General features: G+C 39.5%; 1 protein-coding gene across 9 annotated transcripts in view; it reads left to right on the top strand.

Annotated features, from left to right (window-relative positions):
- The window catches only part of adgrb1a (adhesion G protein-coupled receptor B1a), a 234,214-nt gene that overhangs the window by 123,020 nt on the left and 96,469 nt on the right, over window positions 1-14,725 (top strand). For all 9 annotated transcript variants that reach the window (XM_036128777.1, XM_036128809.1, XM_036128803.1 and 6 more), the window contains one exon: window positions 9,541-9,684. In XM_036128777.1, the coding sequence (XP_035984670.1) occupies window positions 9,541-9,684 (144 nt within the window). The remainder of the gene's footprint in view (window positions 1-9,540; window positions 9,685-14,725) is intronic.

The following is a 14,725-nucleotide window of genomic DNA, read 5'->3' as shown; positions in this document are numbered from 1 at the left end:
ACGGATTTAGATTTTTCAGCGACAAGCTTGTCAACATAGTAGTTAAAGAGGTGCATTAATTCATCATGTTCAGTATATAGTATGTTCTTTAGAATCTATGCAGTATATATGGTGGCATCAGTAGGACATTGATGCGTCTTGTGGGAGCATGGTTAACATGTCCAAGGGTGTAAACTTGAAAATATGAGCTTTGGGCAATGCCAGGTGGCATCAAGAGTCAAATTAAAAGTGATAATGGTAGTTCATCGAGCAGGTATAACACCACCCACCTAATACAGAGAAAGTCCCCACTGTTGTTGCAATAGTTGCTGAGATCTGTAAGAGCCCACACTCAATTACCGCTCTGAGTGGTAACTGTCACTAAGCAGCCATAAGTAATGTAATGTAGTCAGTAACGTCCCTTCAGTCCTCCAAGTTGAAAGGTGGAGACCATAAGGCATATTTCTTTTTCTGATGTTTTGAGATTTTTTGGTCCAGTTTTGTTTTGATTATGTTTTCATCTAGTTGGGTCTACAGTAGGTCTTTCATGGGATTGGCTAACCTCCACTCCTGATGCTGATCAGAAATTTTTTGCTACCAAATACCCTGTCACTATTTTACCAACTGTTTTTTCTTTGACTCATTAAAGTCTGCCCAACTGAGCACTGGTCAACGTTAGCTGTGAATGTAGGGATTCTATGCTATGCTGGCCATCACCAGTTAGTCTTTTACTTACTTAAATCCAATGTTACACCCCCAAGGTCTAGGGGTTCAGGGGTGCTAACATAAAAATGTGTCCAGAGAAAAGTGGAATGTAAAATGATTTAATACAAATAGACGGTTTCATAAACGCAAAACAATACAATATAACCCAATTTAAAAAGAAGGGACTAACAATTTCAAGAACACTAAGTGCATATTAAATTACTGAATGTTCAAACAGGTCAGTCTAAAGTAACTCAAAACAACCCAAAAGAGAAAAGGGAAGAAAAAAAAAAAACATATGCAAAGGGAGCACCAAGCTTCCAAAACACAATCTTCTAGCTTGTACAAAGTCAATCTAAACGCAGGTTTAAAGTACTTAACAAAACAAGCAAGCACAACTGGTTCAAATTGCCCAAAGCAGTTGTAGACACCAAAGGTAAGGGAACAGCTTAACAAAACCGCTTCCTACTAGCTGTCCCCATTGAATGGGGTACCGCGCGCGAGCTATTTTTAGAAACACAACATCACGATGACGTCACATCACGTGGTACGCAGTGGGGCAAACTCCGGAAACCCGCCGCTGTTTCGCTGTAAAAGAGATGTGCGTTAGCCTTGGTTTTACTCGGTAAACGACTGCTTTTTCCAAATCTAAGACCATGGTTTTTAAACATTGTTGCTATGGAACGTGCAACAGCGACTCGAGGTACGCTGATCGGCCGCATATGAAGGATGTTTTCTTCAAGACTGCCAAGGAGAAATGTGTGTGCTTGGAACACCGGGGCGGTCGGCCTACACAACAGTTCAACCCGGAAAAAGTTACCAAATTCAAGTACATATGTAGCAAGCATTTTGTCGGAGGAAAGGGCCCAACCGAAGAACATCCTGACCCAATTCCAGCGACATCAAGTCAAGGTAAGAGTATTTTGGTGGCCGACATGTTAATAAAGTAGCGCCTGCTACCATGACAGCATATAGGCTATCATGGTAGCAGGCGCTAACATGATAGCCTGCTACCAGGATAGCTTACTCAAAAACATTTCAAATGAGACAAACATTAAACATATACCCATTACTGGACGGTGATTGCAAACAACAAAAAAAAAAAAAACGGCCGACGCTGCCATGATCGCCGCGCAGGAAAAAAAAACAAAGCTTACCGTTCATCAACTCGGCCCGTTTTCCGTTTTTTTTAAGCCCTCGACACTCAAGCCATCGTTTGAGCTGAAGGTTGGTGTGTTCTTCGACAGTGCGACCAGTAAACCGTGTGCCTGGGACATCGTCTTGGGAAAGTTTAACGGCTGTAAAGTCGGTCATATCGCTAGTTCTGTTGCGCTTGTAATAGCTGGGTTATCCGTGCTTTCTCTCCTGTATGCCCTACCTAAGAGGCAAAAGGGGCGTTGCTCTTGAGACGGTGACGTCACGTGCGCGGTACCCCATTCAGGAGTCTTTTATATGGTGCAGGTGGGCCTCATCAGTGGTCTGATTGGCGGGGCAGTCCTCCGCTGGTCCAATGAGGTCACAGCTCCTCTGCAGCCTCCTGGCAGCCAATCAGGAAGGTGTTCTACCACACCTGAATCTGCATAAATAATAGAAGCCTGCACAGTCTCATGAGGCCAGGGGCCATAACATCCAACAAAACATCTTTAAAGGATATTATCTTTAGTTTATTCCCTAATTTATCCAATATAGTGCCAAGGAGCATCAGGGGGAAAAAAATACATGTTTTCTCAAAACTCCAGTGCCCGTATTCTCAAAGATTGTCAGAGTCCTCTCAGAGAGCTCCTATGTTAGCCTAAAAATCCTACCTAGCAGTCTCGGCCTAAAAGTGATTAAGATAGCTGTTGAGAGTAACTCAATCTTAGTGAGTTACTCTCAGTCTTAGACAATCTTAGTGAGGAGGTGTGTTTGACCTCATAGCTAGGTGTCAATATGTCTTCTTAAAGCTGTGTTTGGTTCATACAAGAAACAAACAAAAAAACAACAAAAAGTAATGACTGGAGACAAATTAACTGATTAGACTGCATGGAGAAATGTATGGCATGATGATGAAACCTAAGCAAATTAAATAATTACCACACAACATTAAAATCTTTGAATACACCTTATTTACATCCTCAATACTATTTTGAATTCACTGTTATCTTCACTAACCATACTGTTCATATTACTACTCAGTCTGTTTGATATTAATGTGCTCTCACCTGCTTGTATAAAGCATTTTTCTTGCCTAAATGACTGACTTAAAAAAGGTGTTGAAAACCAAATTGGACAGAGGAGCAGCACCTCTGTTCACACAACTCTGGAAGAAGAAAAGATTGTTGAAAGGTAAATTTGTCCTGGGATCACAGTGCAAGTCCTCTGTACTTTATATTTTTTGTAAATTTCTTAACTTTTTGTTTGTGATCATTCAATATTTTTCCAATTGTTTATTTATTATGAATAAAATCATGTTACTAGAGCTGCACCTTTAACCTGTCAAGTAAATGATACTAATTCATTTTGCACTATGGAGATGATAAAGTTTGTTATATACATAATAATAAAATAAGTTAATGTGCTCATTTCCTTCACTGTTTAGGTGGTGGACCAGCCAAACAGCCTTCTCTGTTTCAACCATCTTCCCTGCTTAAGACATTCTTAAGAAGCGTTCACACCAAACATAAAACGAGGCAAATGGAGCGAGGGATTTACATGTTATCCATGTAAAGGCCTGATCACGAGCAAATTAAAGGTCGGCGATGCAGATGTGATTTGGCCGAATACAGCGAAGCAAAGCTACAAACAAAATGGTGGACTGGCGACTAGAGTGAAGCGAAATGTTGCCTTAGTTCAACAATCTGAACTTTTCTCTCAATTTGCATTGCGTTAACCAATCAGGGACTGGATCTGGTCATGATCTGGAGCAGGCGGTGGTATTTGCAAAACCAAGTCCAAGTCTGGAGGATCTGGTGGACCCAGGGATGCTGGCACTGATGCCGGTTTTCGGCTTTCTACATTACATAAAGCACACACTCAGTAAAACTGAGGGTCTGCCATGGTGAGTTGAACAGACAAAATGCAAGCAGATCGACCCTCATTCTATTTGATGACGTGGTGAAGCGAGCTGGGTGAAGCGAGCTGGGTGAAGCGAGCTGGGCGCAGCTGTGCAAATTGTTTGCAAGAGAGAGAGAGGCGAAATGTTATCGGCTGGTGAACAAGACATTTGGTGTGAACGCACATTTAGTCTTGCTAAAAGTCCTCCTCACTACCCCTAACATTTTCTTTCACTTTAGGAGCTCTCTTAAGGACCAAGGCAAAAAAATCTTAGAATTCAAATAAATTCTAAGATTTTTCTTAGATTAATGACTTCACTACAAGCTTTGGATTCTTTGTAAATATGGGCATTGATTTCAATGTTCAAAAGATTATGGGTGATCAGTGATAATATTTAGATGTATATTTTATATTATATTATATAAAATATTAGAAATATTAATAATATATATCATATTATTTTGATATACCCTGATTTGTCTTAAGTGTAGTATCTTTTGTATTGGTCATTTACATCTGGGCAGTTACCAATCACATTTAACAAGCTGTAGACTGATCTGTAAATCTACAATATGGTTGGTAAGATATAGATTTTTGCTTTCATCTTTTTCTTGTTTAAAATATTTTTTGTCTCCTCTATTAATTTCTATAGTATTTCCTTCTTAAATATTAGGCATTCTCCAGAATTACATGTTTTACATGTTTCTTGTGAGATTTTGAATCCACTTGCTGCTTTTCTATATTGCCCAGTGGCTGTAAATGTTCAACTTTTCATTTCAAAAGAAAAAAACAACATAAAGTAGTCATCAAAGAGACTCTGTCGGTTACTGTGACTTACAGAAAAAAACAAAACAGGTTTGAGCTGAATTGAAGGAGTGCATGTGGGAATTGAGGCGCTATATGGGCTCCTGTTTAGAGTGGTACCTCAGAGTCTGGAGCCAAATTGCCGCCCACATCAGCAGCATCCCTCTTCTTGGCCTGGTTGACCTCTTCTCTCCTCCCACACATTAAACATAAGCAGTGCTATGTAAAGAATGCTCCATCATAATCCACATTTGAATCAGTTTTTACTTTCACCCTCATAGTGCTAATGATGTAGGATCTTACTATGGGGTGCTGTACAAACCTCAAAATACCCCAAAAGCAATATTTTGGGTTATTTAGCGTGTCCTAAGTGAAAAAAAATAGGATTTAGTTGTTTTCAAAGTCATATTTTAACCATATCATTGATACATTTATAAATGTCAAAGTTCCAACCTAAATATGTAATAAGCAAGCTAAATATTCAGTTTAAAACTGTCAATTAAATATTTTGTTAGCAAGCTAAATATTTAGTTTACAAATTAAATATTTAGTTTTCAAATAAAAAATTTAATGTGCAACCAAATTGAACATTTATTTTCCAAAATAAACACTTAATTTCCTATCTAAACCCAAGAGATGTGGGAGAGTGTTCTGTGGGTGCCAGTGTGAGGAGAGTGTTTGGAGGAGTGGCTCCAGCTGATAACTTGGGAGCGTGATGAGATCCTCTATTTCCCAACAGAGGGCGCCAACGAAGGTGCAGGTGGGCGCAGGATGGGGTTGGGTTCTGGGTCTGAGTCATGAGGGGTGTGGAGGCGGGAGACAGCGTCGGGCTTCAGGTTCCTGGAGCTGGGATGGTAGGTAATGGACGAAAAGAACAGGAACAATGGGCTTGACAGGTGTTGAGACGTTTGGCTCTCTGCAGGTATGCCAAGTTTTTGTGATCCGTCCAGATAATGATGGGCTGCTCGGACCCCTCTAGCCAGTAACGCCATTCTTCCAAAGCAAGTTTTATGGCGAGCAGCTCATGGTCCCCCACATCATAATTACATTCCGGGGGGGTCAGGCATCAGGAGAAAAAGGCACAGGGATGGAGCTTTTGGTCGTCGTCGGAACGTTAAGACAGGATGGCTCCAACACCAGTGTCAGAGGCATCGATTTTGAGTGTGAACTGTTTCTCAGGGTCAGGGTGTTATGAGGATGGGAGCTTGAGAGAAACGTCTCTTCAGTTCCTCGAACGCTGAGTTGGCGTCCGAGTTGAGTGATGGAAGCGCGTGCAGGGGGGCGGCGGTCTGGCTGTAACCTCTGATGAAACGATGGTAGAAATTTGCGAAACCGAGTAAGCGCTTGAGCTGCTTCCTGGTCTCGGGCATGGGCCACATGAGGACCGCTTTGATCTTTTCGGGGTCCGACCGTACCTGCCCACCCTCTAGGATAAGCCTGGGGAAAGTTACAGATGGTTTCTGGAATTCACATTTCTCTGCCTTAACAAAGAGACGGTTCTCGAGCAAACGTTGTAAGACTAGGCGCATGTGATGGAGATGTTCAGTGAGGTCTCTGGAGTAAAACAGAATATCGTCTAGATAAACGAAGACGAATACACTCAGGAAGTCCCGGAGGACATCATTCACTAGGGCCTGGAAGACGGAGGGGGTGTTGCAGAGCCCAAAAGGCATCACTAGATATTCAAAGTGTCATTTTGATGACAATAATGACAATTACTCAAGGATCTACAGTAACGAGACGACCCTTGGAAACACGTGGTCAAGTCAGCCAATGTTAGTTGTCTCTTAAAGATTAGCTTTGCGCATACATGGTGCATTACGGTAAGAGAGCAACAGGAGTGGCCTTGCAGGAGAAACGGATACAAATAACAAGTAAAGGAGAAGCATGACCCTCAGAAAATGTATTTATGACTAAATTATTACTTTCACACACTTATACTATAAATGGAATAAATATTTCATAACTTTATTTTAGATATTTAAAAAAAATACCAATTAGAAGTTCCTCATAATGCCTATACACTATATATGTTTGACGAATTTTCAGGAATTTATTTCTCTAAAATGCTAAGAGGTGACAGTAATCTCTGTTTATATTTGCCAAGCCAAGCCAACTTTATATATTAGCACTTTAAAAACTGCACAGCTGACCAAAGTGCTTAACAAATATATAAAGAGAGTTTATCATCTCTGACTGAAAATTAGTCAAAAGCATATCAATGTATAGGCATTATGAGAAACTTTGACTTAGTTTCTTTTTTATCTACATTAAAATTATGAAATATTTATGCTGGTTATAGTATGTGTGTGCGAACGTAATAACTAATAAAAAATTAACCCACAATTTTTTTCTCTTATGACCAAAAATATTGCTGTAAATTTTTGATTGTGGAACTTTACAAATGGCACCCCTATACTAATGAGAATTGGATTGTTTTTCAACTGATTAGCTCTCAACAAAAGACGTTCTATATAACTTTTCTGAGGGATTTTTTTGTGTGGCACTAATGGCCCTTCACGGTATCAAATTAAAACGTGACCAGTAGCTGCTATGAGAATCAACAAAAAGGTAAGCTAGTAAGCTTAAGGTAAGCTTGCTGTTCTTCTTTCAAAGATGAAATTGTGAAAAAAGACACAGGAGGTGTTGAGGCTGACCAAGTTCCTGTGATACGAAACAAAAGTCCAAATTGGAGTCTTTCAGACGATATTCAATTTGTTCCCTCTTTGAAATAATGGGGGATAGATCTAGAAATAACTTTTGAGTATCTAATCAAAAAAAGAGACAACACAAACCCAATAGCCTTTTTGGTGGAAATTTAGTTATCCATGAAGGCATTAGATGTTGTTTTAGGTGTTCTTTTCAGATTTCCAAACATCTTACCATGACTTACAGTTGGAAACAGTTTTATTCACTAATATTACCACTTTTGGTGGATGTTTTTATCAGCATTGTTCAATCCTCATTACGGGTGTTCTCAACATAACAATTTAGGCAAATAAAAGTAAAGTATAAATTTGGTTTTGGCCTTATGATGCATCTCATAACCTGCTGGAAACCCAAAGAAACGTAGCAATGGAAAGAAAATACTCTTCCTTTTCAGACAGCTGGAAAGAGACATGTTGGAGTCTAGAATATATTAGCTTGGCCCTGCCTTGCTGAAGCTCATGGTTATTTATTCAGAGCTATTTCTGGATCTATCCTACAGCTCATCCAGTAGTCACACATTGTTCATGACAATCAACAAAAGAAATGATTCAAACCTATTTCTTCTTTACCATTTTCCTTCTGCTGGTATTGTTTAGGCTTTGAGAAAGTTCAGTCAGCTGTCCAATGTCTCTGTTGATGCAACATCCAAACAGATGTTATAGAAATTACTGAAATATAAAAGAATTAACAAACAGAAAACCACGCAAACAGTGACATTCATATGTTCACCCTAGTGCCTCCACATACGAACACTCCTACAAAGGGATGCAGTACACGCACTTGCACTCACCACACACATTCTATAATACCAGGATATACTGGGAACCAAAACATCAAGATGGAGGAGGCACACATCCCACCCCGACCTACCCAGTCCACACCCCGATCCTAACCCCACACCCCGATCCCATCCCAGACGACCCATGGGCCCAGTGGATACAACCTAATATGCTGTCCAATGAGTTTAATTTGTCAGATTAGATATACCTTTCACATTTAAGCAGGTATTAAACATACATTCTATTAAACCCACATTTCAGTATATTTTTTATTGTGCTGATGATTAAAAGTGATTTAGGCTAGAAAACATCAAGCTGTGTATAATTATGTGCTTCATTTAGGGAACTGAGTTACTCGGATAGATAAACGTTTAAATAATATTCTTATTTATTGAATATGACTGCACTACAGGATAGGGAAAAATAGCAAAAAGGAGAAACATAATCCTAATAATATTGGCAAGCCCTGAATTTGTTGACACATTGGCATTTGTGTTTCATCTTCTTCGTTACAGTATCATTAAGTTACTCTTATACTGTGCAACCTCTGCTAGAGAACATGCTCCTTTGGTGTTTAAATGCAGAAATGGCTGAGACATGGTTTCTGCTTGTACTGCTGGCTGTAGTTAGCCTGGTCACTGAGCACAACCTTCAGAAAATCCCTCGGGTTTTCACCCTTATAACTGCAACAAGCTCAAGTTGGACATGACTTAATTCCGAGCTGGAGGTTCAGATGCCCTAGACAAATACAGCACAGTTTGTTTTCATATACAAATGGGAAGGATAAGAAAATGAACAAAATGACGAGACCGAAAAATCCTACAAACAGCTCTGTTGGTATAAGCTGTTCTGTTGAAGGGTTTCTCTGTTATGGCTAAGTTAAAAGACACACTAAACCAGGACTCTGTTTTTATTCATCTCATCTAAAAGCACAGGGATGGACTAGACTTGTTTATCATCTTGATTTAAAAAATGAGGGTTAGTAATGCTACCGGCCCTTGTCAGTGATTGGACACCTCTGTGTCCTCTGCGTCCCATCCGGTTCGTTTACTCTGGGAAAATGGTCACACAATATAATACATAGAATACTTTTTAGTAGGAAATGACTCTTGAAACAGAAACTATACTTTAACACTTTTAATCTAAACAAGATAGAGAAATGGTTACAGATGTCAGTTTCGGCTCTTGTAAAACCAACACGGGAAAAACGAATGGGAAAAGAGCCCCGGATAAGGGTTACATCATTTTCTTATAGAACAGCAAGAACACTCCCCTGCAGGAGCGGTGCTCCCGTCACATATCTGTATGAGGCGTGTTACTGTCAGACTGTGAAATAGCATAGACAAGGTTTATCCACATGTACATGCTGCCCCGAGATAAATCCCTAATACCTGCTTTCACCAGCTACAGAATCCTGTAGTGTCATACAATATCTATCAGGGTGTTCTTACATTTTACAGTGAATGTTTAAATTACAAGACCTGAGACACAGTAAACAATCCATGTAATGTCACTATTCTGTCTATAACAGTTTTGAGCATCCACAAGCGTCCAGTGATGGATCATGCTGACTTCAACTTCCCCATGAAGGGTTGGAGGGGAATGGTGGACTGGGCCCGGAACTCTGAGGACCGGGTCAGCATCCCAAAGAACATCCTGTCAACAGGAAAGCCAGGTGAGAGCTTAAAAAGGTCGAATCCAAACATTCTTCAAAATGTGATCACCTGTATTTGAAAACTGAAACGCGTGTTTCCATGTGTGAGTTTGTAAGGACGGAAAATAAGACACGTCGGGACCATTAGATCATTTAGAAAACAGTGTTTACAGCTATTAATCTGCAGAGCAAAGCACCCCGCTTAGATAAACACACACAGAGACGCTTGGATTTAATGTTGCAAATAAAACATGCAGGAGAATGAAAGGATTCTATCTTACCTGCTGTTCAGCAGCTGCACAAAAAAGGCCCGTTGTTTTTAAAAGGACTTTCATAAGATGCTAGTACAAAACCTGTCTGCATTAACAATCTGATGACACTGAAATGCAAACAGCTGTGTCCAAATGCAAATTGTTGCTTACAGACAAAAATTATAATTCATATGTTTGACTTTAAAGGACTTTTAGGGGGGTGGAGGAGAGAGAGAGCGAGAAACCAAAAGGAAATCTCCTACAATGGGCTTTCAGGCTAAAACAAAATGCAGAAGCTCAAGTGGTAAATATCAGGTCTAAAACAAACCAACTTTCCAAAACTTCAAAAGAGTATATCTTAATCTTCAGCTTGTGGAACACATTTCAGAGTAATCAGTCTGTTTTAGCTACATATACTATTTTGCCAACAGTATTGAAACACTTGCTTCTCTACATACATCAATTTTAATGACATCCTGTTCTTAACAGGCTGCAAAATGGAGTTGGTCCACCATTTCAGGCTGTTACAGCGTTAACTCTTGTGGGAATGCATCCAGAGAGGTTTAGGAGTGTGTTTATGGGGATTTTTGACCTTTCTTCCAGGAGAGTATATTTAAGGTCAGACACTGATGTTGGATGAGAAAGTCCTTTTCACATTCTTTGCAAGAACAAAGGTGTTTGACCAAGTTGAGGTCAGACCCATGTCTTTATGGACCTTACTTTGTGCACTGATGTGCAATCCACTCTTAAGCTGTTCCTAAATAATTACAAGTAGGAAATTGTCCAAAATGTCTGATGCTGCAGTATTAAGACAGCCATTAACCCTTTCCTATCCCTTGCTTTCAGTGGAGGTAAGGGTAACAAGCCTAAAAAATCCTCAAACTATATCCTCTCTGCACCAAACTGGTGAAGTGCCAAAGAAGTGCCGTTCTCCTACTGAAGACTAAATCATCTGGTTGCTACATAGTGAAATGAGATTTTTCATTCCAGAGAACTCTGCTCTAGAGTAGTGTAGGAGTGAACTTTACACTGCTGTGTTCAACGTTTTGCATTGAGCTGGGACATGTAAGGCTTGGATGCATCTGTTCAGCCATGGAAACCCATCACATAAAGCTCTTTGGGTACTGTTGCTGGGATTATCTGAATTCTGGACTTTTGTAACAATAATACCGACACCAGCTGAGAATGATTTATAACAGTTCATAAACTGGCTCTGAACCTCTTCTTTCAGAAGCAGACTGCATGCCTTGCTGGTTAATTTTATACACCTGTGGCCATGGAAGTGAGTGGAACACCTCAATCCAATAATCTGGAGGGGGTGACCCAATAGTTATAACATTATTGTTTATGTTTCAGATCTACTCAGGAACGTCTCTTAAAGATTTTCTGATCAGCTAAGATTTAAAGGTGGAACTTGGTGAGGAAAAATTGTCCTTCATTGGTGGAGAGGCGGGGCTTTCCTGATCCCCACCTCTAATCTGAGGTTAAATTATGACGTTGAGAGCGCTAGAAGAAAAGAAAAGCAGTTTTGACAGAGGATCCTGAACTCTGAACCTAAAGTTATCCTGTCACCCGTCTAAGATTGCTTTGTGGTGCAGCCTCGAGAGCAAAAGAGGGGAAAAAATCACAAATGAAGAGAGCAAAATTTGAAGCAAGTTCTAACTAAAGATAAAACAGAAGTTTTACAGCTCCAACTGGACAAGAAACGAATAAAAACTTCAAATCTGTACAATTGCCCTGAAGGATTTGATTCAGTGCAGTTATATAAAAACTGAGCGAATGTCCAGTTGCCTCTGATTTAAGTTGCAGACATTTGCTTTTCATTTCACAGTTTCTGCAGAGGCCTGGTGAAACAGTGTTCCTCCATTCCCAGTCCTCATGGCCTCGGTCCTGCCTGCCTAATATTTACATGTGTCTGGGTCCATACTCATCTGATATATCAAGTATTCATATAGTTGAATTCTCTGCTGCTCTACAGAAGCCTGTGGATCACTAATCTGTTTAAATCAGGCATGTTAAAGCAGGGAAACACCCAACCCATACAGGATAGCCCTGATGGCTTCCGTCGACTACCTCTGCTCCCAAACAACAGTTGGTTGGGAAATTAATCTTTCAGTGGAAAGCAATTAAACCCTTAGTGACATTCATTACTTTCCTCCCCAACGCCCCATTGGTAGACATCTTTAAATAGAGCCATAAAACTAACTAACATCCTACTGATACAGGTTTCACCTCTCAAAGTCATAATGCATTGTGATGAATTATTTTTCCTTCACAGAAATATTTTTCTTTTTAAATCTAAGCTCAGGTCTTTCTGCCTGCAGTTTGCATGTTTGTGTCGTTCTTCAAAAACCAGCATGTTTGGACAGTTCTAAGCCTTCTATGTTGACAAACCAATAGTTTATCTCCTGTCTGCTGGCCTGTGTCGTTTCTTGTGTTAAAGAGCACTTTTTGGGATTTATCAGTAAGTGTGTTGAGGCCATTTAAAACAAGCAGCATACTAATGAGCCCGTCATTCCTAATCAGGAGTCAACGGGATCCAATCAGGTGCAATTAAAGGTAATTTCCTCCCCAGCTGAGGGAAGCGTCTCCCAAGCAGGGATGTTCCATCATCAGCCAGCCCATAATAGATACAGTTTTTACTTGTTTGGATGGTCTAAAATGACTTTGCTAGGATAATTTCAGCATCTTTAAGGGTGTCAAAAAGAATGGTGATGAATGGGGGAAATATTTTTTAATCATTTGTTGCTTAATGTTATTTTGAGTCTCACGTTTCATCTATGTGTTTAAATGATAAGATGGATATTTAAATGTCACATTTGTGATAACTTTATATAACCAAAAATCACTTGTAATCTTATTTCATGTCATGAAGTTTGGCAAAATGTTCCACACATCAGCACCCATCTATGTGTGAAGTTAAAGCTCAGACAAACTTTTAGGTTTAATAAAGTGGCAAATAATTATTGTTTTGGTTTTTATTTTGCCAGATATTAATGATATACAGTATATTCATTCTTGTTACAATTTTTGAGCTATATAGAAACAATGGCTTACCTGCAGTGGGCAGAAATCAACAAAACCAATGTTTTTTTCAAAAGATTCCTCGCAGACAGCTTATGCCAACCACAGCTCAGATCCAAAATAGAGTGAATTTCACTATCCATAGAAACCTGAACTCAAAAAGTTTACTGCCAATGTTGAGTTAAAAGACCATAAATAAAATTGATGTCCATGAATCCACCAGTTTCCTAAATAAAATCACTCTGAGGAGTAAATATTTTTCCTTTCTAGCTATGGAGCCATGTCCATTACACAAAATTAAACATGAGATTTGTCAAGAATCAGAATTTATTTTAAATTAACATGAAATTGGCCCTTAGATTAAAGGTATACTATGCAACCGGGGTTGATTTTCCAGCGAGGCTCCCCCCAGAGGGCGAAAGTAAAAGTGCACTGTCATAAAGATGCTCAGCTGTTCTGGTTTCTCCGTCAAGCCAGGCGCGGTTGTTTTGAGCTTAGCAGACAGGCGAACGCAACGAAAAGTGGAAAAAATCAGGGTTTCCCGCAGCGCTACCTTGGCGTGGCCGACGCCGCCTCGCCAGTTTTATTATTATTATTATTTTATTTTTTTACTATTATTTTTTTTTTTTTTATGTTGGCGAGACGCTACCGCCACCGCCTCGCCAAGCCGCAGCCGCTGCGGTAGCGTCTCGCCAACATACAAAAAAAATTAAAATAAATAAATAAATAATAATAATAATAAAACTCGATATGCTTGCATGTTTATTTGACGTTAACACGCGGTTCTTTGTTGTTGCTTTCGCGCGTGCATATAGTGAATGGCAGGGAAAAAACACATGGAGTTCTCGCCGTAAAGCGAGACTTCTGTGGGTGCGGGCCGTGAGCTCTTGCAATTGCAAGTGCAGTATTTCCCCCACAGACCCCCAGTGCGGCCGAGAAAACCTTTGTTCGACCTGAAATGACTCATTTAATCATCCAAAACGGTATGGAACACATTAATTAACTGAAAAATGTTGCATAGTATGCCTTTAACATTGTTAAAACTGATTAAAGCTGAAAATCAATAAAAGCTGGAACTACATTTTTATCAACCAAACAATATCTACTAACTTTTGATTAACTAAAACCAAATAAACATCCATCTATCCATGTTCTATACCCGTCAATGCTTGTAGGGTTGCTGGGGTGTTTAACTACTGAGTTAGGAATAAATTTAAATACCAGGAAATGAACAATGAAAACAACAATAATTCAAACTTATCAAAAACTAAGAAAAAGCAGGAGACAGCAGCTTTTCAGACCACATAAAGAACGATTTATAAGGCGTAATTCTGATTCCACATGAAGGGAGGATAAGTTTACAGAACCACCATTTGGATCACTACAGAACCCAATTCCTCACCTGAGGGGAAAATAATCCAAATAAAGTGGGTTGTGCACCTTTTATGGAGGAAGATATAATTTTACACACATTTTTCACAAAACAAACCAAAGGCACAGGAAGAACACAACTAAACTTTGGCATAATTAACTCCAAAAAAACATTTGGTGCATTCTGATTTTTATATTTATTATGCATCTTATGACCTCAAGCCACTTGAATAAATAAAACATTTACATTCAAAGTCTGACACAATCAACAGTCTATTAAAGTATACGACTTAGAACAGCTCAAAGTTTTGGGGATTTTTAAAATAAACATAGCAACATTAATACTCCTAAACCTCTTTGCTCTGTCAGGTAAACAAGAACCAAGGCTGCAGACTCCTCATGTGTTGAGATGCCAG

The sequence above is a fragment of the Fundulus heteroclitus genome, chromosome 3 (genome assembly GCF_011125445.2).
Source record: "Fundulus heteroclitus isolate FHET01 chromosome 3, MU-UCD_Fhet_4.1, whole genome shotgun sequence".
NCBI lineage: Eukaryota > Metazoa > Chordata > Actinopteri > Cyprinodontiformes > Fundulidae > Fundulus > Fundulus heteroclitus.
The sequence above is the reverse complement of the archived record's forward strand: the minus strand, read 5'-3'. Positions and strand labels throughout refer to the sequence as shown.